Below are 27,584 nucleotides of genomic sequence, written 5' to 3'. Positions count from 1 at the left end.
ACAACGTTTAAGGCACCTGGAAACAGGAAGTGAAGGAAGGGAAATACAGAGTTACCATTCACTTTCTTTGAAGTATAGAGTGAACGCAGGGTGAGCATTTCTGGCTTGACGTTTTTTTCCCCAAAGAAAATTCTTGCCCTACCAGCGCTAATGACAGGAAAGGAGATGTGAACATGATGACAAATCATAAGTGAGTAAAAAAAACCAACAACAGCTACAGCTCGCTGGTATCATGTAACAAAAAGATCTGTTCTCAGACATTTCCCAAATGTCTGCTGTGCTCTGAAGCATTTTACCTTTTCTGAAAGAAAAGGCAAAACCCGAGTTACTAAGGCAGAAACGATTGTTATATCTATGCACAGCCACAGGGCCCAAGATGTAGCTTTTCAAGTGAGAGGGCCAAGATGGTGCAACTGCCAGTCACCCTGCGCGGCTGCTGCTGTTCCCATTGCATGACCGCCGACTGTCGCCGGCAGTGAAGGACACCCCGTGCGCTTGGAAACCGACCGCGGCCCGCCCTGAGCGCTGCCGCCCGACCCTGCCCGCAGACACCCCTCGGCTGAGCTCCCAGAACGAGCAACCCGCTGCGCGCCCCGCGGGCCTGTGCTCTCCAGGGGCAGCCGTACGCCCCGCCAGCGGCCTGCCCCCGCCTCGCCTACCACAGCCCGCGGGCGGCGGGCGCCGCCACCCTCCGGGTGGCCCGAGAGCGCGCGGCCGGCCTGTGACACGGGGGGACGGGGCTTGGGGGTCTGTCAACAACACCCAGCGCGGTGTGCCCGCCCGCCTCGGCCCAGCCGGCGGGGAGCCTGCCGCCGCACCAGCGCCCTCTGCCAGCCGGGCCCAGGCGCTGCCCTGCGCTGCGGCAGAGCCGCGGGCGGCAGCCCCCTCCCCCGCCGGGCAGAGCCGCGGGCGGCAGCCCCCTCCCCCGCCGGGCAGGCCTCCCCCTCCGGCCGCGAGCGCGGCTGAGCGACCGCGACCAGCCCCGCGCATCCGCAGGCCTCCCCCCGCCCCCGTGCGTGGGGTGGGTGAGGCAGTGTGGTTAAGTCCATTGTGGGGGGGAGGCAGGTGCCTGTCAGAAAGTGGCGTCGATTGCAAACGGTAACGGTCCGCGTGATTCCTCCCCTCTTTTTGGTAGCGCCTAGAGCAAGTCGGCGGCGAGGGCGGCGAGCCGGGGGGGTGTGGCTACGGGGAGCGTCGGGCGAGGAGGTGGTGGCGGCCGGGCGCCTTTGTCTGCCGGGCGCCTTTGTCTGCCGGCCGCCATGAAGCACCTGCCCTACTTCTGCCGCGGAGAGGTGGTGAAGGGCTTCGGCAGAGGCTCCAAGGAGCTGGGCATCCCCACCGGTGAGCGGGGAGCGGGGTGCGCGGCGCCGGTGCCGGGACGTTACCGCCGCTTCCCCCGGCGGAGCGAGGGTGACAGCTCCCGTTGAAGACCAGCGGCGAGGCGTTCGCCGCGGCAGAGCCGGGAGCTGCGGCCCCCTGCGCAGAGCCAGAGCTCCGTACCGGGTGCCTGAGGCCACCGGGCCCGGGGCGTTCAGCGGCCTGAACTTCTCCGGCCATGTGAGCGGGGGGGCCGGACGGCTCCGGCGGGACGGGGCTGCGGGGGGGGGCGCGGCGCGGTGCGGCGCCAGCCTTCGGGTGGCCGCCGGCGACGCCCAGCCCTCCTTCACAATTGCTTCACTCTCGGTGAATAGGCTTGGCTTGTACCGTGTTAGTTTTTCTGACGTTTTTTCTTGCAGAGTCTTGTACTCTCTTCCGTGTTATTACCACCCCACTACCCGCCCCCCCCCCCCCCCCCCTTATGTTAAACTGGTTGCTTTCAGTCTTGGTTTTTGTTCGTTTAATCAGTAACCATCGTCGCAATGATGTACAGGATGTAGATATGTGATCATATGCACGCTGTTGCCCAGCGGAAGCTTGGAAAATACCCGTTCTCATAAACCTCAGATGAGAACAAGAGAGGGAGTGTAGGCACTGGGAATAGCTGTAAGGAGGGAAGGTCAAGGGGAGCAATGCAGAGGTTAAAAAAAAGAGCAGGTGGACTTGGCCTGCAAAAAACCAGATTTTCCTGTTGCTCGTCTCTGTTTCAGTTGTCTAGATACAGGTAGATGTGTAATCAAACTGAATTTTAGCCTGTCTCAAACAGGCAGTGAAGTCAACGTGCAGCACCACTCCTGGGAGACAAGGAAACTTTGCAAGACCAGCCTTGAGGTGCTGGATTTGTGACGACAGTGTGATAATGGTGTATTGGTATCAGGGAATAGGGGAGGGAATTTTTTGTTGAGGTGCCTCTGAAAGGCAACTTGTACAAAATTGTCAGATGACTTAATCATAGCCTCATTTATTTCTACATACTGTATTTCATAAGTAATTATTTTACTAACAAGTAAATAGTTCTGAGATGCTATTTTATAGTGCAGAAGAGACTTGATTTTCCCCCACCCTTTCATCTTTCACCATATTAAAGCTGTGATAGTTATCCTAAGAGTGAAATGCATTCTTACTGGATATATTACATGTTTTTTAATTATTGCCATAGAAGAGATTGTGTATAACTATAAAATATAACTATATAAAAATATAAAATACAACTATAAAATATAGCATAAAAGACGTGATATCGCTGGTATTATCACAGGAACTGAATTTTGTGAAGCTGGTTTATATTTTATACTTTGGCAGGTGGCACGTTGCATGGTTCTTACCATCAGTGTTATGTATGTAAGTAGTATGTAGGCAGAGCCTGTCTTTTAACTGTTTTAAGATTCTGTTATGCCCTTGACTTACATAAAGTCACTCACGCTTTACACTTTCTAAAATTTTTGCAGCTAACTTTTCTGACCAAGTAGTTGAAAGCTTTCCGTCTGATATCTCTACTGGTATATACTATGGATGGGCCTGTGTTGGAAATGGAGATGTGCATAAAATGGTTTTGAGCATAGGATGGAATCCTTTCTATAAGAATATTAAGAAATCAGTGGTAAGAATTTTGCTTTGTGTGGGATTTTCATTATAATAAATGAGTCAGGTGTTGAGTTTGAATAAGATAAGCAGAACTTGATCCATAAATGAGATCAAATTCTGTTTGTGCTTAGAAATGTATTTGGTTTCTATATCATATGTTCATATTCAGAAAAGGAAATACTCTCAGTGTCCGGAGAGTATGCAGCTGTAGGTGAATAAAGTTTATCTTCTTTCTATTCCATCATTAATTAAATACTTCCAAAACAAAAATTCAACAGTATTTCTGAAATGGTGGTTGCTTATGGTGTTGATGGCTAACTAAACTTGATAGATGCATTGAATTTACTAGTTATAAGAGCCCTAGCATGAGCTGGAATATACTAATATATTGTTCTCTGTCAGCTATCTATATTTCAAACAAGAGATGTTGGGGCATCTTCATTTGTAATGGTTTCCTGATAATTCTTCTCTTAAATGATGGAATCTGTACATGAGGTGCTGTGGCTTGATATGCAGAATAAATATTTGAAGGTACATAGTAAGATGGAGGAGCTGAGTTAACATCCTGAGCTGTGACAACTGTGTTTTTCTTGTTAACAGGTGCTGGTGTTTTTTCTGAGTCTTTTTGAGCTCTGTTTTAATTGTTTAAAACACTTCTATTTGGGCATGAATCTCTGCTTCTAAGGTTCCGATTGTTTGAAGGCTCTGTAATGTGCTTGTCCTAATGCAAAAGTGTACCTTTTAAAATTTTTGCAAATAACTTCTCTGAGCAAGTAGTCAGAAGCTTTCCATCTGATATCTCTGTTGTTATATGCTATGGGTGGGCCTGTGTTGGAGAGGGAAGTGTACATAAAATGGTTTTGGGCGTAAAGCACTTATTCTTGAATTCACTCCTTGAACTTTATCATTCAGTGTCCCACATAGGCTGCTTGTAAAAGTTGTCCTTAAGCCAACTGTTTCAATCAAAATCTTCGTAGCTATTTGGATGCATCAACTTAGTGATGAAACATTAAACTTTGTGATTTGCTGCCTTGGAAATCTCAACTCTGAGAAGTGGTGAAACATTTCTCCCGAGTAATATATGTCTTGTCTTTTTTTTTGGCTATCAGAATACTCTTCAGTGAGTAGTTCTTAAATTCTGTGCAAAGTACAGCTCTCCTTCCTAACATAATCAAAAGCTTTAGCTTTTAAATCTTGCATTAAACATGCTAAGATAGATCTCCTTTTTATTGGTGTGTGTTGGGGAAAATTTGAATTGGGGATATTAGCTCTACATCCTTACAGTGAGGGAAATAAACTCCAGGTTCATTATATTTATTTCTCTTCCTTTAGGAAACACACATTATCCATACCTTCAAAGAAGACTTTTACGGAGAAATTCTTAGTATAGTCATAATTGGATATATTCGACCAGAAAAAAACTTTGATTCCTTAGGTCAGTACTGCAGCTCTCCCTCAAGCTAGTATCTTATTTGTCTTATTCATGCAAATACTGTCTGCACTGTCTCTTTCCATAAAGAGGTATTTTATCTCTTAAACTTTGAAATTTCAGTAAAATGTTTCCATAAGCTAAGTGTACAAGTTGGTTTAATTAAAAATGCCAGAAACAAACCCCCACATTCTCCAATGTTTCAGACTAAAAAATTGTACTGTTGTGTCACTTCTCTGACGAGTAATTTTAAATCACATGCTTGTTATAAAAGCATCAGTTTTGTTTGTTGATTACTTTTTTAAATGCAGCTCTGTTAGAATTGAAAAGAAGTGCTGAAATGTCTTTTGGAACAAGGAGAGGGTAGTGCTTATAATGGTGAAAAGTGCAACTCTGGCATGTTTAAAAAACAAAACTAATCAAAAACCAAAAGGCATCTTAAAACCAAAGAATTTTGCCTTTCAAACCTCATGGTAATAATTATATTCTACTTCTGGGACTGTTGTCTGATATTCTGTGGTATACCTTATTTTCACTTGCTATTGTGTGTTCAGAATTTAAACCAGCTTTTAAATACCCCTATTCTTATTTTTTTTTCAGAGGCGCTCATTTCAGCAATTCAAGAAGACATTGAAGAAGCAAAAAGACAGCTAGATTTACCAGAACATCTTAAACTCAAAGAAGATAACTTCTTTAATCTGCCAGAACACAAAATAGTGAACAACCACTGAGGAAACCCATGCTGCTTGTATTTTGCTCTGTTTTTTATCTCCCTTGTCATGAAGCTTTTATATTTGCACTGCTTTTGCAGGTACTCTGGTGTCATGTGTCTGTTTGGCTAACTGAGGTTAAAACCAATCATGCAAGGTGACTTCAGTTTTCTTGTATTAATTCATCATTAACCCAGCCATGCAGTAGAAGTAGAAGGCTGGTTTAGGTTCTTACAGATAAACTGTATCCTGAAGTTACGTGTTGTTCAGGGATCTGGACACATGTGGAGCAGGACCTTCTCTGACCCTAAGATATGGGTAGTTCACTTAAGTGAAGAATGTCTTTTTTTAACATACAGAATGTTATTCCAACCTTTTTTCCCAGTTTTGTGTCATTCTCAGATCTAGATCTTAGCTGTATGTGAGAAAATGTTGCTATTCATTGAGTCAGGACCTGCCTGTAGTGCAGGAAGGCAATGATTAGGTAACAACAGCAAGATTTGTTCTTTATAGTTGTTATTTTTATATGCTCACACAGCTGTCATGGTTGAAGGTGTTCCTTTAATTCAGATTATTTATGTTAAGTTTGTTTGAAATGGAGGAAATTGCTGTTGCTCATTAAGTTACTGGAATCTGAGTTATGTCACATATAAGAAACAGTATATATATTTCTATATATATGACACCACATGATCTGCATAGTTTACTTCTGAGGAAGTGTTTCGCTGAAATTCAGGAAATGGATGACAGTATGGAAGTTGACAAACTTTAAAGGTTCCGGCACAAAAGATGCAGAAGCAGCATAACAAGATTTCTGTTCATTGGGCATTAAGGCAAAAGAGGTAATGGAAGACAACTTAGCATTTTATGTGCTGCTGGCATTTATCATAGGAAAATGGGGAGAACCTTGGGGTTGTTCACTACACTGGCAACAAAATGGCTGACTTGAAGATTGGTGTTACTGTAAGGCACAGAAAAACCTCATTGACTCCCTGCACCACATGCAGGTAAGAGCTAGGGCTTTGGCCAAATGAAATCCTTTGCAGATTAACATAGCAACACTATAGTGGGTATTGGTTATTTATTACAAGTAAGTGCAGCCAGGACTACTCTAAAATGTAGGGAAATAAATGGAGGGGATATTGTTAGAACTGATAAATTAAATAATTCCTATAGTATGTGTGATTCCACATCTACTTTTTTTTTTCTCTTAAATTTTTTCTGTCTCCTACTCAGTGAGTGGAACTAGGTAAGCTGCAATGACTTTGTCATGTTTGTCATCTTTTGATGTTGGCTTGTGATGTGGCTGGGAACATTTTCTGTGGGTATGTCTCAACTGTAGCTCTGTGTCTGAATTACCATGCATAATTTGGAACGCACAATTTCTGTAGTGCAATTTTATGAATTTAGTCCTTGTCCTATCCTATTCAAATCCTGCTTTTCACTCTAGGGTTTAAGGGAATTTTAACAAGGTAGTTTGGGTCTTTGTGGCAAGTGCTATCAAGATGTTAGTTCCACTTCGTATTAACTGTCAGGCAGTATCATCAGACGTTATTAGGAAGGAGGTCTTGAGCAAATCAAGGATTTATGTTTGCTCTTTAGGACTTCAGGAGAAACTTGATTTAATTTAAATGAATTGTTTGCCAGTGCTGTTGATAGCAGGAGACACAAGACAGAATTGAGGGGCTGGGGAGGGGAAAGGCAGAGCAGTTTTCAGCATTTAGATATACTTTTCTTTTAAAAGAGAACAAACTAATTGAGTGAACTTTTGCTATATAACGTGTTGGAAACTACTTCTAAAAAGTCTGTAAAAGCATTGTCTTGCAGGACTGACAGTTGGATTTTTTTGCATTGGGGGATGAAGGGGGAATTTTTTTTTTTTCAAAGATTTGAGGCATTCTTGGGATTGCAGTAATGTCAAAATCTTATATTTTACTTTTTTTTTTTTTAAGAATAAATAAACGCTACACTTGTCAACTGAATATATTGTCAAGAATATATTTGAAGAATAGATTGTTGTTCTTCATAGTACTGTAGCTAAACACTCAGCCACCTATAAAATTTTTTGCCAGTAATTTCATGTGTCTGTTGTGGAAGCCATGGTGCCTTAAGCTGGTTGTCTGAGTAATGCTTTTCTGCATCTGCTAGTAAATGCTACTATCAGAAATTCAATTCACTGTTTGGCTATAGAACCACTGTGCAATAGAGGACAGTGGCGAAAGGAAAACTTGGAAAAAACTCTTAAGTTTGCTCTCAAATCTTAGCTGAGGTGTGATGTATGGATACACTGAACTAATAAACTGCTCTTCATTTGTTTGTCTTCAAATTGGAGAAAATTGCTGAGCGTACCTGTCCACATTATTTAAGAGAAAATGTCATGTATTGATTCTTAAAGCTCAATGCCTAATTCCTAGCACAATATAAACTTTATGAAGGGTTATATTTTTGTATTACTTACAAATAACTGTATTTATTCCAGTTGATGTGGCTGCACTGTACCATTAATAAAGGAATTGTAATGGACAAAGTTATCCTTGTCACAGGTTTCCTTTTCTTTGCCACAACTAGCAAAGTTAGTTGTCTCAGTCTTACACAAAGCTTTTTAGGGGTGACTGCCTAAAAAGCTAGACTGACAGGAAAAAATAATGAGATGTTGTTCAACCTTCCCAGTGTGTCTGAAAACTGGCCTCAGTCTGGGGACTTAGGTGGTTTAGTCAGAACTTATGGGAGTGTTAGAATTCATAGCATGGAACCTGTGAATCAGTTTGTCTATATATGCTTTCTTTCAAGACATTCTAAACCTGCTTGTTTCTTTTAGGATTCAGATGGAAGAAGTTGTGTTCTTCTCCTGTGTTCTGCTTCAGCTGTTAAATGTTCAAGTAGGGCAGGTCGAACATTTGTCTGCTGCTGAAGGAGACTTAAACCTGTATCTTAAAACACATTATTTTGGCTCTGGCCTCTGGGGAAAAAGTTTGTTTCATACTTCTCTTGGCTGATTATATGTAGACCTTACATCAAGGAAGAATGTAACATATTCTGGTGGTATATATCGTAAGGGTTGCTTTATATCACATGTAGTGGATTCTTCAGTGTAGGCTGGTATCTGTCAGAAATGCTTCTAACAACAGAGTGCCCAGACTGGAGGTACAGATTTAGGAAAGGGAAATCCTCAAGCACGTGTGTTGTTCAGGGCTTTTCTTTGACACTCAGCATTATAACTTCCAAGTATCTAGATTTTCTACTAGTTTACTTCTGGAATTAAAACAATTTAAAAATACCCTAATGCCTTCAGATGTCTTTTGTAATGAATATACTTTATCTAGAGGGATAACCTTTTTTCCACACATGCTTGTATTTTCTGAAGAGAGAAGAGGGACGTAAAAAAAACCCAACCCAAACAACCAGCTCACTAGTAAGCAAAAGACTGTACTTGCTAGTGTGACAGTTGGAAAACTTCCGTTATCTACTTGTCCAGAAGAACATTTGGGTCGTTTTGTGGGCTCTCTTGGTTTTTAAATGGGTTGGAGCTTTAAAAACAAATAACAATGGCAGTTACTGTCTTAATGATCTCGATCTTGATCTATAATGGTTGGGAACTAATACTGGCTTCCTGTTTGTGGCTCAGATACTAAGCCAAGTGCTTAGTATCTTTTATATGTTCTTAAGTTTGCAGTTGGTTTGCTTCTTCCATAGTGCTAAGATTCAAAAGAGGAAGTCACAATTCAATCAATGAATAGAGTAGGATTTGTATTGGGCATTTTTGTTTCCTAATGATGAGAACCTAGGTGAGTGAATTTGGTTTTTGCATAAGAACCAGGAAAAAAAAGAAAATTTGGAATTGAAGATTATGTTAAAGACAAGAAAGAGAAGAAAAGGTACAGCAAAATAACTGTTTGGGGATTTTGGTCGTGGCACATGCAGGGAGCCGGGATGGAGGAACTCAAGAGAAGTACTGAGGAAGAACAGTTTAACATAATGGTGGTTAGAGGAATGTAGAACTTCAACACAGAAAAGACAAGTCCTTATGTGGATGTCGAGTAGGTAATGTAAATGAGGAACAATAAAGTAACACTTCCCTTTTTATTAATCAATTGAATGTATAATATAAACCCACAAAGTAATGCAAAGGGAAAATACGTGTGTTGTTTTGTTGGTTAAGGATGTCTGCCTCCTGCTTAAACCTATTCTGAAAAGGGACAAAGGGGGAAAAAAAGTTGTAATTGCTGCCTACTGTACATTATGTATTTTCCTAGGGAAAAATCTTCCATTTGGATTGCGATCAATGATATCTCGGGAGATTTGTTAAAATCAGTTTTTAGACATGTATTGAGCAGCTCCCTACATAGTTCTGGGTAGTAGGAAGCAGCCAATAAGAGTAGGAACATATGGTACTTGGAAAGACAGCAGAAGTGACCTGTGCATATGATTTCAACTATTAATTTTGGATCTTAATATCTGTAAATTTATCTAGTTCATTGCAAATATGCATGTCCAGCCAGAATCTTCAGTCATCTGTTGTTTGATTGCAGAAGTGATAGCTTATATATCCATCTGTATGATCTTGAAAAGGTGGTACTGCTATTACAATATTTTTTATTAATTTGATTCAACACTTGAAATGTGCTTGTAAACCCCAGGTCCTAACCCTAGCATCTTTGGTATTGGCATATACCTACCAATGAGAAAACAAAGAAAAAAAAAAAAAAAAAAAGAGTGGAAAAAACTTCTTAGTCTTTCTATTCAGCAGTCCCTTTGAATCCTCAGAACATATCAGGTTGCATGTTTGGTTATTCCTTAAAATTTAGACTTGAAACCACACTTGCATGTTTTTTTTAGGTTGAGGGTAGATGAAAAAACTGCATTAGGAGCCATGTTCTGCTGAAAGAAATGTACCCCTCTCTCCCTCCCTCCCTTCCCTGTGTATATAATGCAAATTCTTACTTTTTGAATTCCTGTCATTTGTCGTGAGATGACCAAATGTCTCAAAATCCATTTGAAATGCTTCTGTGGTAACTTATACCGTTGAGTTTTTAATAGTTTCATTGCTTTCTTTGGTTTGAAATTCTAGCCCAAGTCCTTAGCCAGAAGTCATGTAATGGTCCCACAAGACCTGGAGGCAATTGCATGGTGTACTGCAAAAACATAGTCTGATTTAGGGACTAGCCTGTGGGGGAAAGAGTCTGGGCCTCAAGGCACTTAGATGATAACACCTACAGTGTAATTTTTTTTAATTCCTTTCTATCAAAACTAAGAAAGAATAAGAATCACAGAAGAGGAAAATTTTCCCTATGTACATACACTCTGTTGGAAAGAGAAAGGCTAAAACCCACTAGTAGCCTACACTTCCCATTGAATACACATTACTGGATTATGAGAGGTGAGTGGGTGGTAAAACTGCAGGAGATGTGAATTTACAAGATCATTTTGAAGGAGCGTTATGAGTGAGAGAGTAATGAGAGAATTACCTATAAGGAAAAAAAATACAGCTAACTAAGGAAGAGCTTAGAGCTTGGAAACTTCATGGATAGATGAGAGCAGCAAAGAAAGCATGGTGAGTAAAGAATGAAACACAAAAAGGCCTTGAGATGAGAAAAGCTTGTGAAACATTTTTAGGTTTTAAATATATTTGTTTCCTTCAGGACGTCTTTCTCAGTGTGGTGGCTGGAGAAGGCAAGAGGATAGAGACGTGCAGCATTGGCTTAGTGGGATGGGGATTTGTGGATTTGAATAGCTGTGGAGTTGAATTTTGCTAGCTTTTTGAGGACAGTGTAAAAGACATAGACACCATAAATCCATAAAATTGTATTTCAGATCCTTTCGTGCTGTGATCTGTGTGCATTTATTATTGGTTTCCTTGGTTGTACTGTTTTCTACGGACTTTCTCCAGTGGTGTCGGTGACTAACGAGCAGTTCCCTCTGAGTCAGTAGTTACTGGACACATGGCCTTTTTATAAAGATTATGATTCTTCTTGGTCTCCCTGTGCACTCTCAGTAGGCAGTTCTAATTGATAACAATGTAAAATTGATACGGCTCTGTAGGTCTCCAGCTTTGGGCATCCTTGACCACTTTTTTTAAAATGCAATTAAAAAAAAAAAAAAAAAAGTCTTCCTCACGATTCTCTTCCTCATACCATGTCCTTCTAATGTTATCAGTCAGTTAGTTGTTCTCTTAAGAAGACCCCTTCAAGGCATTTATCTGCTATGTTGTAAAACATGGAGATTTTCACCCTACCTGTACAGCGTGAAATCATGCAAACTTCCTGCTGTCTTGTAGGAGCAGGCTTCTCATCCGAGCTGCCGTTTGAATCCTGCCAAAAGCACTGCTTTTCTGGAAGGAAAGAAGATACCAGTACTGCTTCTCTTCTGCAGGTGATAAATTCAAAACATGGTTGAAATGTTATGCCTAAACCAAAGAGCCTCTGAAAAGGTTTGGCATTTCAGAAGAATTCAGAGCTCTTTGTTTTTTGGAAGTGTAGTTTTGTTCCTGTCTTAGTTGTGGTAATGTAGACCAAATTATTTTAAGTAACAGGCTTTTTAAATGTAAATGCTTATTAGGGTTTTTTTGAGATTCTTTTTTTGTTTGTTTTCTGTGTTCGTTTTGGTTTGTAATGATTCAGGATTATTATATATACAAAAGTTTTTGTAAAATAATGATGTTAATTTGAGAGCCCATAACCAAAATGTTTGCTACATCCCTTTCTTGTAGAGATCTAAGGCTGCACAGGTGTACCTTGGATTAAGCCTTAGAAATTTGATAGGAGTCAGGTTATAAAAACCAATAACAGTAATAAAGCACAATATTAATCTAAACAAGCGTAGGAGAGCAGGATATCACAAATTTTTCATTCTTTTTGTTTCTTCCTTGCTTTTCCCTGGAAAGCTCTTCCAGATAAGAACTTGAGTTGAAGTGACAGACCAGATGTGCCTTTCCAATGTACCTTGTTATTATATTGCTTTCGATAAATATAGGTCCTTATTTTGTCCTTTTTATCTGTCACATTATTTTGAATTCCTCTTTCTTACTGGAAGTGCAATAATTAAAAGATTAAAATCCAAAGTGGAGTCCACAGAAGTCCTTCAAATTTACCGAAGAATTCTGAGGTCTTTAGGAGTGTCTAACATTAAAAAAAAAAAAAAAAAAAAAATAGAATCCACTAAGGAATTACACCATAAAAATCAGTCTTTCTCACATTTAATTCCCTTGTAAAACCAAGTAATTAACAGGTCTAGAGCTATTTATTATTGGAAATTTAAACTATTCTAAGACTCAATCTGCTCTCTTAGCCACCTGGTCACACTGACAACAAATAATAGCGCTATCATGGTGGTTTTGTGCAAAGAATTTGTTCTTTCACAGCAAGGGGTTGTAAAGAGCCTCCTTTTCTGTAGTACAATGTATTTTTGTAATGGTACAAAGTTACATTTTGTCCCTTTAAGTTAAATTACCCACTGAGTGCTATTTGCTTTGGCATAGTTTGAAAGTGCTGAACCATTTAAAAGATAAATGGAAAATTTCTATTGTAAATTCTCTCTGCTTATTTCAGTTCCTTGTAGCCCAAGAAGGTGGTTAAAAAGACAAAAGTCCTTTTTGCCAGTGTACTTATACACTATATTTCACTTCACAATAAATCCAAAATTTGTGTGATTAAATGATGCTTAATGACCACCAGGCTTAGGATTAACTGGGGGCTGATGACCTATAAAATATTGCAGATATTTTTCATACAAATAATGAATACATTTGCTATTTTGATGGACAAACAATGAATACATTTGGAGGTACTTGGAAGAACGTCATAACCATAAACCTTTAACAGTGCCTTATAGATGCAGTTTCACTGGGAAACATGCTACAGGGTTTTGAGGAAAAACGTAGAGAGTTTTGAGGAAAAACGTACTGGCTTTGAGGAGCACAGGTGTACCAGATAATATCAACAAAGAAAATCTGGGTATAAAGCCTATTGTATTATGAATTGCTTTACAACTATATTTCCATAGTAGTAAACTACTGGCACCCCATCCCAGTGACATTAACCATGTAGATGAATACACCCATCTTGTTTATCTCTGTGTGTTTTGGTAGTGATTGGCGTGGTTCTCAATAGGTATGTGCATGCACAGTTTGAGTAGGTGTTTGCATTAATTACAATGCACACAGATACATATTAGGGAAAGGATTTGCTTTCTGCACAGTGGACAGAAATGTAGTCTCTTAAGCAGTATGCATCTAGAGTGCTGCTTAGAAACCTACTAAGTATTTACATAAAGCTTGAGAAAAAACATGTTTTTAGAAACCATGCCCCTCCCACAATATGTATTGGATAAAATCTTGAGCTCATCAAGCCAGGAAATAACTAAATATACTGCAGTAATTTTGTAACAAAGGCAGCAGAGTGGAAGATCTATAAATTAGGAGTTCTCTAAGTTACTGACTTGCATGCTATTAAAGCTCATCTTCCTCATTGTCACCCAAGAACCCATTTTTAAATTTATGGTGAACTGTTGTCATCCTGTCCCATATATGACAGCATATTTTATACCTATATCTATAAATCGTCATCATCTTCTCCAGTCTTAATTTCTGCACTCAATCTCTTGATCTTCCTGATAGTTTGTGTTGTTGTGGTTGCTCAACATGGGAAGGAGAGACTCTGGATTGATTTATCACCAGCTTCATTAACAGCTGTGGCTTTGGCTTGCTATATTCTCCAGATATATGTAATGGTTCCAGCAAAAAGTTGGAAAGAAGCAAAATTAGTTCATAAGAAAGTAAGTGGTTTAGGTTTTTCTGTCAGGTGGTAGAATGGTTCATAATACACTGGCATCTGATAATAGCAATTAAAAAAAGAAATTATGTGAGGTCAGGTAGGAGGGGTCTGTTTTAAGTGATCTAGTAGAAGAATTAGGGTCAGCGTACCATTTTCAATGTGTTGGAGTTACTGCCTTACCGTTCTAGTACGACAGTTCTGATCTTGTAGCTGTGATAGTACAAGAATAAAGGCAAAGAGGGGGTTGATAGGACAGCTGGGTTGCTTTATTAGATTAGGAATAGTCATAAAGAAACAGAAAAACTAACAGAAACAAAACCACAACCTAGCTCCTCACCTTAGGCTAGAAACACAAAGCCCTCAGGAATATGTATATTTTTAACTCTCTGGTATCTAGAAAAATTTGGAGACTGGTTGTTGTGTGACCTGAGCCTTTTTCCCAATAGTATCAGCACATTTCCTCACTCTACAGACCCTTTGTGCATAAAATGCTGTAGCTATTTCAAAGTCAGTGAGGTGATTTTGACATGATGATACAAGTTGCTGTGCATTGAAATGAGTACTTCCCAGTCAACTGCTTTATGAAAAGCATGGACATTTAAAACACTATTTGTAAGTGACAGAAGGTGTCATCTCCAATATCTGGCTGTTACTTGAGCAGCAGCGTTACTTATTCTGGTGATGGAGCAGTAGCCATATACTCTGTGCCTGCAGCTCAGCAGCATGCTTTTGCTGTTTTGTGTTTTTCATTTTTAAATGTCAGCCCTGTTAATCATAAAGCCCTTAAGTGCCAGTGCTGCTCTTTGGCATGGTCCTACCTTGGGTTTTTTTGCTGCAGTTAAAGCAATTTGGGCTGTCTGCCAGGTCAGAGTTATTGCAGCAGGGTGGGCAGCAGCCTTCTTCAGCATACAGTGGTGTGATAGCTGGACACAAGACAAGAACAAAAATAAGAATATTTAAAGATAAATCATGCTGAAATTGGAGAGGATCTTTCTGCATTCATACTGTATTCAGAAGTTCGGTTCAGTATACAAATCACAGGAGAAAATGCCTACAGGTAGGTACCTCTTTGTCCTGGTGTCTCCTGGACTTTGTATTCACCTACAAAACAGTCTGAGTTGCACATTCCACTCAATAAACTGTAGCTCTGTACACAAGATGTGAACCCAAATGCTCCCTTCCCTAGAAAAGCAAATGAAACTGTCACAATAGAAAAAAAGTCATCTAACTTCCTTTAAAAATATACTGAGCACCCTGGCCAAAGGAAAGGGCTGTTTGTCATTGTGATGAATCGACAGTGAGGAGTCCAGCAGGAAGAGGTCAGTATTTAAAAGAAAAAAAAAAATTAAAAAGCACCTGGCCTGAGACTGGTCTTGAAACTTCATGTGCTCACAAAGTGTATTTCTTGTGTGTTTTGAAATTTATGAAAAACAGATTATGAACTGTCCGACTGTGTTGGACTTCTATTTTTTTTTTAAGTGGTGCCACTGCTTTGCCACCTACTATAGCTGTTCGTGTCATGTCTGCACATGGATGTTCAGAGGCATTCAAGAGGATCAGTCAGGTCAGTGCACTAAAGTAAAATATTGGGAAACCTTGGCCAGATATTCTCATTTGCAAAGGCGATAGGTGTTAGGCCTAGCAAACCCCTTTCAAACCACAATGAATTAAATCACATTTGTTTGAATAATATTAATTCTTTAGGTGCATAGGAAAAGTTGTGGTTAACTAGGTGCAAACAGAGCATCATATGTGCTTTGTGTGTGTCATCATATGAGCTTTGTTGCTGTGAGGATATTTTTGAAGACACACACTGGGTACGGTTCTTCTGTGAAATATTGAAGTGAATGTTTCGCCCTACATAATGTTTAAACATGTCCCTCCAGTTCCCTGCAACTAGACATTTTCTGTCTGAAAATAAAAAATTAGATATGCTAGTAGTTCACAGTAGCAGCAGTTAAACATGTGAAGTTAGCAGCTTTCTGTGACCTGGTTAATTTATTATGTGATCTTTCTGACTGATGCAGGATTTAGCTTTCTGCTCCTGAGAAAGAGACACTGTACCACTTCTTGGCTCCTACATCAACATGGCAGATACATTTCAGAACACTTACAGCTTTGCCATTTAGAGGGATTGGTTTGTATTTCATCTTAGTGTTTCCATAATTATGACAGAAAATCTGTCCTGCCATATAAATCCCAAATAAAATAAAAATCAATCATTGAAACAGTCTGCAAATTGAAATTGCAATCTCCTTTTGTCCCAAATTATGCCTGAATATTTCTGTCTTTTATTATAGTGTCTTGTGCTGTTACATTTTAATGATTCCTGAAGGTAGCTTCTTTTCAGTTATTTCTACAATTTTAAGTATTGTTATGTCATAATTAGTGATCTGCAGTATCCAATATATCCACTGTCCTAAAGTGTTCATATATTACAATATGATGCAGTCTGAGCCTGGTATAGTAGGGTGACACCCTCTAGCTACCATCTGATGCTGTGGAGAGAGAATAGAACGCTGTTTCCAAGCACAATAATGCTGTTCATTTCAGAATTAGACACAGTGTAATTTAGGTAAAAGAAACCAAATACATAAATGTGTCACAAAACAAAACAGTCAGTCTCTCAAAGTTAGCTCTACAAAATACTGGACTACAGACGTCACAGTACTTTTTCTGTTTTTCCACCTTGAAGATATGTTTTGTGGCCTTTTGATTTTTAAGTTGTGTTGCTGCTTGTTGATCTAATCTTACAGGATTGTAGCTCTGTGGGGCTTTTTTGAATCTGCAATTAAAGGAAAAAAGTTTTGGTTTTGACTGTCTTACAAGGTTTTTTTTGTTCATTTCAGCACATGGAGGGTTATTTCCTGCTGCCTTATTCAAAATTGTTTTTAAAATCAACCTTCTTCAATTTTTTAAATTCATGAAGTTTGGCATTCATTTTTATGTTCAATACCGTACTTTTAAATTTAAGAGCTGTTGTAATAAAGAAAAATGTAAATGTCATCTGGAGATTTACTAGGACATGGTTCTGAACTGCTCATCTGAAATGAGGAGCAGTCCAGAACTGTGCCTTACTAAATCATGTGCTTATTGCAAATGAAGAGAATAATTCAGCTTAATATTGTAAATTTCAGCCATTTTAATATTGTAAATTTCTCCAAAGCCAAAGCCAGCTCTGCAATCCAAACAGATAGTACAAACAGGAAAAGCTGGGACATATATTAATTTAGGAGACTCGGCGCAGGAAAAAATTCACACGGAGATTTTGTACTGGCCAGCCACAGGATGCTATTACCCTTTACCTAAGAGGTCAAACTCTGAGTAGGAAGGGAAGTAAAATAAAAATTTGGGAAGAAGGTGTGTGAAATAGCTTTTCTCAATGCTATCACCTAGCCATTTCCCTCCGATAGGGGGGCTCTGAGATGTGTCAAGTGGAAATTTTATGTCTGCAGAAAACTAAGAACTTGGTTATGCTTGGCACAGACTTAATTCAACATGTTAATCATTTCCTAAATGTTGAAAAGATTTGTGTGTTCTACCTCACGCACGGAAAGGCTGCTGAGAAGGTTGTAGGTCTCAGCATTCAATTCTGTATTTTGTTCCAAGCAGTCACAGCAGTGAAAAAATAGATGTCTGATGAAAAAGGAATCATGACACAGTAGGCTATTCATTTTGCTGTGGAAAAAAAACGCCCAACCAAAACAATAAAACCAAAGTGGGGTGGAGACTGAACTTGGCACTTCAGTTAGCATTTCCAGTGGTTTCAAATAAATATGATTTTTTATAAGTTGATGGATTAGCTGACAGTATCCATTAGCTCCACGCAGCCAGTCAATACACTTTGTTGTTCTGCCTGTTACTGCAAAGTAGTTCAAACTGTTGACATTTCAAATGAAAGACAGGAAAGGAAGTGTTTTGAGTAAGGAGGAGGGAGAACTGTAGACATACTAAGCCTCTTCTCACTAGAGGAAATGGTGGGCATTTTTAGTAATAAGATACGCACTGAGTAAAGAAGTAGAGATGTGCATAACATGGCACAGGGGAAAAAGGACAAATAGTAATAAAAATAGTAAAAATAGTTACTGATAACTGCAAATCTAAATGAGATAGTTGTGCCATGGCTATCTCAGTAACAGGTGCAAAGTCCATACGGCTAGGAGACAGTCTGTAACAACGTGAGTCACTTCCACATCTGATCCTATCTGCAGCTCAGAACTTCCTAAAAGCTCTGTGTTTAAAAAAACCTAAAAATCAAATCTGTCTCTTCTCTTTGAGAATAATTGACAGAGGTCTGGGGCAGCACAGTGGATCAAAACCTGGCAGTCTAACAGCAGGGCCCTCAGCAACAATATTGTTAGTAATTTTTTTACCAGGCCTAGTTGTGAATATTAGTTGCAGGTGGTATTGAAAGCCTCTAGTACTGCAGTGCATATTGGCAAGTGGCAAAAGATTAATCAGGGGCAGATGTAGTAGGAGATAAGGAGAGTTTTCTCCCCTTCCGCTATTCTGGCTACAACATGTCTGCCTTGAGCAGGGGTCCCAGATTTTTTGCAGGGTCCAGACACAGGCTACAGTGTCCTTCATATAATGCATGTCACAGCAGAAAGCTGCACACTGTCAGGGTGAGCATGAGACCTGAAAGTCCAGGCTGCAGCACCAGGCCTCTGCGGATGCCTGCAAATGTGCAAAGCATTCGCTGCTGCAGCCTGTGCAGCACAGCCCAAGTAAGTGAGGGTCTGAAAGGAAGAGCGAGCAATGGCAAATGAGTTTAGAAGGGGTAGAGGCTTCTTTGTCTAGAAGCTATACAAAATATTCAATACTTAGATTTTATATGCTTCGTTCTCCTTTTGGTTTTGCTTAAGGAAATAAAGTGAGGCAGAAATTTTCTGTGAGAAGACTGTTTATAGCCTTAACAAATTATGTCAGTAAGAACATTCTCCTCCCTAAGCTGATTACCCAACTTTTTCATTTTCTCACCAGCTCCACTTTCCCCTGGCATCCACAGCTAACTGTGGTGCTGGTGTGAGCTTTCAGGGCAAACAAACCAGGTGTTAGCCTATCCCAGTGGGGTCAGAGGCAGGAGGACAGACTGGGACACTTAGAGCTTAAGGTCACTTTCAGTGAGCAGCAGAACATCCAGGAGCTACCCTGGCACTGCTGTGGGGTCACCCAATAGTGGACTTGCCTGCCAGGGAGAAGTAGAGAAGCAAGAGCCAGAAGATAGTAGCTCAAGGGAACAGGTGTGGTGGGGGAGGAAGGAAAGGCAGCTACTCAGGTCCCTGAGATTAGAAACAGTCATCTGAGTCGTTGGATCCTGGTGCTGCTTATTTGCCTGGCCATTGGTGAGGATGTCTGGTTGAAAAGCTGGTGGCAAATTGCCCTGAGAGGTGGAAATCAGGATCTCAAGAAAGGGCTCGGGTTAAGGAAGGCAGGGAAGTCCAACCTTCCCTCTGCTGTTCTTCTGTGCTGTCTTTTCTGTTTATCATTCCTGAGGGAGTGAAACTTTTCAGCCAAACCCACAAGCCAGGCAGGTGGTGGGGAGGAATACCAGTGGCTACAAAAGGACAGTAACATCAGTGATTTCAGTGTCTCCCACTTCACAGATGATAGTGCAAATAAAATACAAGACTCGTGAATCTTGGGACATCGGGGTGTTAGCAAAACGATTGTTGTACCCTGAGAGAATAAATAAAAAGCCAGGGCTATTCAGTGCTGTCTGTCCTTTTAAGTCGTCCTGCTGTCTGAACTCAAACCAAGTGCGTGCAGGGGACTGCACCCTGTCCCCTCCCCTGCGGGGGTGGCGGGGGGAGCCCCAGCCCTCCATGCTGCTGGCTTGGGGCAGTGCCCAGTGCCAGCCTCGGGGCTGGGGCACTTTGCAGTGGGGTTCGTGCTGCGGGGGTGGCAGGTGTTAGATTCATAGAGTGTTTATGGTGGAAAGAAATTGCCTGAAGAAAATCTTGACCTAGCTTTTATACTTTGCACTATGTATTAGTTATATATTTATATATAGGTTAGTGGTAGTATAGTTTAGGGAGTGAAGAACAGAGTGGCAAAGACTTTTTAAAATGTCTTTTTTATTTTCCTGAAAGTTTTGTTCTTCTTGGGGAAAATGAGCATTTTGTTCTACTTTCCTTAGCCCTTTTCACTCTAAAGATGTGGTTACCTTTCAAGGCTTCTGTAGTGGCAAGGTCCTATGAGTTTAAATCCTTTCTCTCTCGCACTGCCATATTGCCTTACTGGCTTTTTTTCCTGCTGAAGTTCCGTTTTCTACAGGTTGGGTTACAACATGCTGCTCCAAGCAGCCTAGTCTGTCTAAATGCCCCGTGGGGTAGAGGGCAGTCCAGGTCTCTCTCTAGCATCTAGATGTACCTAACCATACTAGCACACAAGCATTTTTAGCCTGCTTATACAAGTAACCCTGAAAGTAACTTGCTGGTGACTGTTGCTCAGTCTTGCAAGATGCAGAAATTCAGTCACCAGATTTAGAGAGAGTTCCCTCTCTCAAAAAATATATATATTCAAATATAAATATATATATATAAAATATAAAAATATTTGTATTTTTTCATGGCTATAATTAGAACAAATCCTTATGGAATACCCTTCTTGGTGTCATCTGTGAGTATACGAGGAACACTCTGGGAAAGCTAGATATTTGTTGTTAATTTTACGGAATTAAGCAGGACTCATTTTTTTCATTCTCCTACTCCCCACTGCCCTGTAAATCTTAAGATTCCCCAGCCCCCCCACCCCCCCCACCCCCCCCTTTAGAGACTAGTCATTTCACAAACTCTGAAAAAATGTGCAATAGTTGATGATATATTGGACAGCCATACAGTTGTAATTAAAGTTTTTCACTTTACCTCTAAAACTTCGGGTGAAGTAGACCTGTGTCTTTCTGATGTTTGTCTGCAGTTGGATATCCTCTGTTCTGTTGTCAGTTACTTCTAAAAACTTGAGAAATTGTCAAGGCTGAATTCTGATTAGACTATTGAAACTGTCTATGGACTACATATGCAATAAATACAAATTCTCATTTCTCTTACTTGCTTCCAGCTACCTTACCTTGTGTTTTGTTTCATTTATGGGTAGTTTTAAATGCTGTAATTAAACACTGGTTATATGTGTGAAGAAATAAGCCAAAAATATTGCTGAAGTATGTATTGAAAGGGACTTTGATCCTGATGAGACAATTGTTGTAATAGAAAAAGTAAATACCGATAAGGTAAGGCTAAACTGAGAAGTTAATTATTGCTGAAGAATACAGTTTCGACACAATTTAAAGCCTTGCAAGTAAAAACAAAGATCTTTTAAAAAGTGGAGTACTTTCCCTCCTCCATTTAATCTTTGCTCCTTTAGCAGTATTTGTTGTTTTATATAGTATTTGCTAGTCACCCCCAGAGGGGGATGTACACAAGCAATTAGGCTTCTGATACTTGGCATGAGTGATAACCATAAACTTTATAGTCAGACGTAAATGTTTAAATGCCCCAGCTTATTTACTGCTATTGTCTATGGAAGGAATGGAATTAGACTATCTTTTATTTAAAAAAAAAAATATTTTTTTTTGCATGTCAGAAAGTTCCCAGAATGGACAGGTGTGATACAAAAGATTTTTCTACAACAAACTGTGCAGGGGGTATTTCCAGTAATATAACCAGAGCTTTCCCAAGAGTAACCTTGTGAAGCTGTCAAGAAAATCAGTCATGAAAAGGCAAAATGTTTATCCTTGGCCTTTGAACCAATGCCAAATGAAAAGAACAAACAACTGGGTTTATCCATAGAAAGATCTTTCACTTGTCAGTTAAAACTTTACTTTGGATAGTGTGACAAGTTACGTTGCATAATGCCACAGGAGAACTAAGTAATTAATTAATGACAAAGTTGCCTGCCTTCATGGGAAGACTGCCAGGTCGGAGGCTTCATCCCTCTGTTCTGGCTTACCATCATTCTTTGTGTAAGAACAACCCTCCAATAAGAACAAGCAAGTTTGTGGCTTGTTGAACTTTTTTGTGGTGTTTCTTTCTGCCTCAGTGTCTACCATGCTGCACTTGAGGATCCTATAAGCCTCTGTTTAAAACTATCTGTGCTTCTTCTGGTTGCAAATGAAAAGTGTAAATATAAAAGTCATGTGTGTATGATGTTGTGTGATTCTGAAGCAGTTATGAAACCATGGATCAGAGAAAAGTGTAAACTAACCATTTTACAAAAATGGGGCATTAACTCTGGAAAAAAAAACCCTCTGCTTTATTATTATACTGTTCTGGATTTTTAAAGGCAAAAATGTATGACCTTTTCATCATTATGGGTATGTTCTTTCTCTTTTTGTTTTAGAACTGAAACACCTTCTCTTTAAAATTCCTATTCAGGCCAGGCTGTGACTCAACATCACATTGATTCTTGCTTCTTTATCAGAATGAGTAACAACTTCCAGCTCAGTCTCCCCAGTTTCTTTCTAGAAACAGAAACTGATCACACCATGCCATTTCTTGAGCTAAGGTTTACTGCAGCTCTGAAGTACTGTAGTGCTCTGCCCCTTCAGTCTATTCCAGCATGAAAAAAGTTGAAAGCCCTTGGAAATCTGAAGTACAAAAATTGAAAACTACTGGAGGATTTGTTATGGGCAAGACAGCAGCACCCTTCCAAAAGGTCACAGAGATCTCATTATTGCAGTGTCTAGGTGGTTTGGCCTGATGGCATTATAACTGAATTTTTTTATACCTTCTTTCTTTTTGCAGCTATCTCTTTGTAAAACACACAAAACAGGTGACAAGGAAACACAGATAGTCTAATTTAATGCAATCCTGAACTGGAAAAATTAAGTTCCCAGTCTGAAATTCTGCCCACATTTCTTGTGCTAATCTCATTTCAGGATGTAACATACCTTAAATCAGTACTGTTTCCTCAAATATGAATTTTTCTGGACTCTATTGGAGTATAGCATGGTCTGATCATAGATATTTGTGTGGTAAATTGTAGGACTGATTGGGGGCGGGGGAGGCGGGGGGAGTCCTATGCAGTAAAATGTCTTACAGGACCTGATTCCAATTTCATACCAGTGTGAATATCAGCTGGTTACAATGCAATTCAGTGCAGATGAACCAGGGTTATTAGTGTGAGAATAACACATGAGGTTAAAAACTAGACTTCTGGATTAGGCATTAATAGCCTAATGTAAACTTTTGGGAAAGATCCTCTCTATAGCTCTGCTCAGTCCTCTTGGGAGCATATGAAAATCAGCCTTCTCAATTAACACACCTGAGTTAGGGGCTTATGTTTAGGTGCTATGAGTATCCCCTAAATTGGCTGATTGCTAGCCTCAGTGTCCATATTCATGCCTGTGCCAAATTCCATAGCTGTACAAAGCTACAGGTGCCCTGAACTCCTGTCACATTAATTCATCACTGTGGTGACTCCAGCAGTTATGATTTTGATTGGAAGACAATGAAAGAAAGACTATTCCACTCATTTACAGACAATTCTCTGTGTTTGTGGAAATCACCTGGTTAAACATAGACTATCTGTGTAACCAATGGTCTTCACATAATGTGTTTTCTCACTTTCTTGCCCTTGGTTTTGTTTGCAATAATCATCAATTGCCTCTACACTGGACTCTGCAAACTAGTGCTAAGACCATACAGCCACTTCTCAAGCAGCTGAAGCAAGGTCTTGGTGCTAAGAGGCACCTATTTTATGCTTGGGCATTCCATTAACCAGAAACGTGGTGGTGTTCACAGTGCCTCTATGTATAATTTTTTTTGTCTTCTTCCTACACCTTCTAGGCAGCAACAGCCTTATTTACGCTGGATGAAATTCTGGTGCTAAAATCCCAACCTGGGCTTAAAAAAAAATTCTTACCGGAAGAAGAGTTGTCTGAAGATGGTGGTAGGGAGGTAAATGCCCTCAGATCATGAATGTGGTAATATTATTACGGCACTGAAGCACACAGACCATCTTTTTATTTACTAGATGTCCTCTAAAATATTTTTACAAACTGACGAGCTATACTCTTCATAACTCTAAGACCAGAGAGATTAGTTTGGTAAATACTGCCTTGAGTGTTACAAAACATTGGATAGGGTTTTACACATTAGTTTGTTATTGGAAAATTTGTTCTAATGAAGCCTGGATACTTGAGAGAATTGGCCTTTTTAAGTAACAAAAAAGGCTGGACAGAGAGTCCTGTATAATGCATAAAGCCTGCAGCTATACTGTGATTCTGTAACTACGCGTAACTGGAGAATACCATCAGCAATGTATCTTGACTGTGCTGTAGTTCAAGCAATACCACTTAGTTACTTGGGTTCTTCCTAGATTTAGCCTTCATGTAGCAGTCACTTTTGAGGGGAAAGTATATATACCTAAAAAAAAAAAAAGCTGTGGGGGGGGGCACTTGTGGATGGCACAGGACTGAAAGTGTTACAAGAGTTAGCTATGTTAACAGATGTAACTCCTCATAACTGGAAGATCTTAATGTATACTGTTTTTTGTGTCCCTGCTTAATAATATTTCTTTGATTCCACATTGAAGCCTGTGGTACAGTTAACATCATTAGCACTCCTGATATATCCAAAGTGGGCACCCTGGTCCACAAGCAAAGTACTTCTGGGTGGTACCATTTCTGTTAAACTCTCTGTCTTGTATGCTGCAAGAAAAACATTCAGTGAACAGGACATCCTCAGAGATTTCAACTCTGCTAAGAACAGTAGCTTTGGAAGATGTCAATGAACTGTATTTCTGTGTATTTTGCACTAATGTCATTTTATATCTGAATTCATATTCAATAGTAAGTATGTTGGGGTAAAACCAGAGCATTTGTTTGTATGTGGAGGCGGGAAAAGAACTATATAGAATGTTCTTCATGTGAACTCTTTATACTCTACAAAAGCTGGAAAAGGAACCACAACCCTCAGTGATGCTCCTTTCTGCCAGTTCTCTGGAGTCAATCAGAGCTGGATGTGTACAAATGCATCAAATTTATCCTGATACGTTATAGACCAAAATGGTATGTCAAGTATTTGCATGGCAAAATTGATATGTGCTGAGACAGACGTCACTCAAAACTCATTGCATTAAACCTTTTTTTAATTCATCCATCTCTCTGTAACCTTCTCTGGATGAGCTCTAGGTTACAATGACATGTGGTTCTAATTTCTTGATATGAAGAGGTCTCATAACTGATTTACTTCTAGACCTGCAACTGACTGACTTTACACTGGACAGGAAACTTTTCAGTTAGAATGCCTAGAAACCAGCAGGAGCTGTAAATAGAAATAAGACTCAACCCTGTCCTTCTTTTGTTTTTTTAAATCTTTGATAAAACTATTAAAACCAGATGAAGTGAGCTGCACCCAAGAGTTAGCCTTTTCTACATATGATGCTGAATATTTCTCACACTGTTTAATACTGTTGTTTGTTCTGGTACGATTTTCCTGTTGGGCTGCACTTGTTGGACTGTATAGACTAGTAGCAACAATCTTAGGGAAGACATTATCTCAATGTCTGTGACATTTGAAAGGAATTAATCCTAGCGAATAACCAAGCTGACCATTCAGTAAGAATGATACATCGGTTGCCTCAGAACTCTTAAGAAAGTGCGAGTTCCCTTCACAACTTGGGTGCTCCTTAATCCCCTAATAAATCTTTAAATGCCTCTAAATATTTCTTTTCCTCTTGCTACCCCTTCACATAATTCTGATTTTATTATAGATACTTAAACTTGTTTTTCACCACAGTTTGAAGTAGCAAAATAGAAAGCTGTGATAGTACACCAGGGTCTTCACAAAAAAGCAGAAAAGCATTCTGAAAGCCACAGCTTCTGAAAAACGGGTAAGGAAGGAAAAGTCATCTGCTGGAGGAGGAAGTTATTTTAGGAAAATTCAGGTAAAGTGAATGTGACAAATCCTATTAATACACATACGTATTGTGAACACTAATATCAATAAAGTATCGATAAAGATACTTGGTTAGAACAAGCTGCATCACATAATTTAGTCTATATTTTTCCTAAAATAAATGTAGTTCTAGAGGAGACACAAAAATCTGCCAGTTATTTCTCCTTTCCAGAAAGAAAATGGAGAATGTGATAGGAAATTAGAATGAACTCCATTAAAAGCAAAGAAATGGGTGTATGTGCACTTTAAACTAGAGAACTTAGATTCTTCATGTTAGCTGGAAGAAGTCTGCCATTCCAAAAATACGTTAAACAACTACCAAAAGAATTAAGATTTCACGTGTCAGCAACCATGTTGTATTGGAACTACAATACAGAAAAGTAAAATTGCAGGCAAAAATCCAGAGGAAAGAAAAGGATCCAGCTAAGTGTCAGTGAGGTAGGTACCTGCGTATGTCACACAGGAGCAGTGGCATGATTCATATTCACTGCTACCACAGTATTTTCCTTCTTCACAGCAGGTAACACATTCGGTGCCATGAAAACCATTGTAAAAAGGGGGAATACACCGTGTTTGAGCTCTGAGCAGGTAACAGCAGCAGAGGACAACAAGGTCATTCACAAACCAGTGACTCTCCTTTAATTAAAGAACAAGTCAAATATTAGACTTAACCAGATTTCTTCACTGGTCACATTTTAGGAAATTAGAGACAGTAATTACTTCAAGTAGGGATTAAATGCAGTTTTGGCCACAGTGAAATAGCAGCTGTTTGTGAACTCGTAGCAAATATTACCAAGTAGTAGTGGACAGAAAAAAATGAACAATGCCACTGCATATTGAAAAAAATCAGGTATATAACCCACAATTGCCTATGAGCAATTTGGCACAGAGTCAGCACATCCACATACAGAAAAATGCTAAGGGACTTGTTAACAACATCTTGTGCTTCTCTTGGAAGACTAGCAGCAGCTCCTGATACCATGACACGGTACAGGCTAAGAATAGATTCACAGCAAAGGAAATCGTCACCTCTTCCTGCAATAGCAGTTTCCTTTGAAACCTCCTATGTAAGTGCCAGTTTTATGGTTTTACGTGGCTGGGACATTTGTCAAGATTACAGTTGCAGGTATTTTGCCTTGCAGGCACTTTTGAGAGAAAGCACAAAAGAGTGAGTAGCAGAGAAAAACAGCATAGCATTGCCATGTTTCTGTGTTCCTAAGTAAACATTTCTGCTTTCATGTTACAGGGTGTCTACAGCAGGATACAGTCTCAGTTTCGAAAAACAGCTTAAATCAGTAAATACAACAAATGTAACCACACCTGCTTGGTGGCTATTTTTCCTCAGCTGTGTATTTCAAAGTGCTTTACAAGGCAGATAGCATTATATTTTTATGGGTGGGAAAACTAATAATTTGCACAAGTTTAGTTAATGGGCCAGTAACTGGATCAGAACTGGAATCCAGGTTTCTCAAGTCCCACTCAGGGCCCTGCCCATTGATAGCTTTGCCAAGACAATGCAGCAAGTCTTGAACTAGTGAACGTGAAATGTATGTCCTGCAGGGCTCTGTTTATTTGCCACCCTCACACAGATGGTATTCTTTCAAAATGTTGTTAGCAATTGTCTCATCTCACTACTACAACCAAAGAAAACATGAAATTTTGGTTCTTTTAATATTTTTTCTTTCAGTTTCTCCTTCTTTCCTCATGCAGAATAGACTTGTCTCCCCTTTTCCATGCTACCATTGTTAATTGACTGGGAAGCACATAAACATAACTTTTGACATAAACTGGGTTTGTGAGAAGTAAAAATGTCAGCATA

The 27,584-nt window shown here is 39.7% G+C and overlaps 1 protein-coding gene and 1 long non-coding RNA gene across 3 annotated transcripts; both read left to right on the top strand.

Moving 5' to 3' along the window:
- Positions 1-1,200: 1,200 nt before the first annotated feature.
- RFK (riboflavin kinase) lies at positions 1,201-7,631 on the top strand. Its single transcript, XM_055699494.1, has 4 exons — positions 1,201-1,341; positions 2,826-2,977; positions 4,294-4,396; positions 4,991-7,631. The coding sequence occupies exons 1-4, from the start codon at positions 1,260-1,262 to the stop codon at positions 5,119-5,121; spliced, it is 468 nt and encodes a 155-aa protein (XP_055555469.1). The 5' UTR covers positions 1,201-1,259; the 3' UTR covers positions 5,122-7,631.
- A 7,294-nt stretch (positions 7,632-14,925) lies between these two features.
- LOC114014937 (uncharacterized) lies at positions 14,926-27,080 on the top strand. 2 transcript variants are annotated; one of them, XR_008730386.1, is made up of 4 exons: positions 14,926-15,187; positions 15,348-15,432; positions 15,896-19,111; positions 27,012-27,080. It is a non-coding gene; the product is annotated as an uncharacterized LOC114014937 (long non-coding RNA). The 2 variants fall into 2 exon arrangements; XR_003558649.2 differs by having other exon boundaries at positions 15,079-15,187; positions 15,896-16,005.
- Positions 27,081-27,584: the final 504 nt, after the last annotated feature.

This window comes from Falco cherrug, chromosome Z (genome assembly GCF_023634085.1).
Source record: "Falco cherrug isolate bFalChe1 chromosome Z, bFalChe1.pri, whole genome shotgun sequence".
NCBI classification, from domain to species: domain Eukaryota; kingdom Metazoa; phylum Chordata; class Aves; order Falconiformes; family Falconidae; genus Falco; species Falco cherrug.
Note: the sequence above shows the minus strand (reverse complement) of the source record. Positions and strands in the feature narration are given on the sequence as shown.

Excerpts from the sequence above, each read along its gene's own strand:
- RFK (XM_055699494.1), top strand. The coding sequence starts at position 1,260 with ATGAAGCACCTGCCCTACTTCTGCCGCGGAGAGGTGGTGAAGGGCTTC. Across the intron at positions 1,342-2,825 it reads GGAGCTGGGCATCCCCACCG|CTAACTTTTCTGACCAAGTA; the intron begins GTGAGCGGGGAG and ends AAATTTTTGCAG. Across the intron at positions 4,397-4,990 it reads AAAAAACTTTGATTCCTTAG|AGGCGCTCATTTCAGCAATT; the intron begins GTCAGTACTGCA and ends TTTTTTTTTCAG.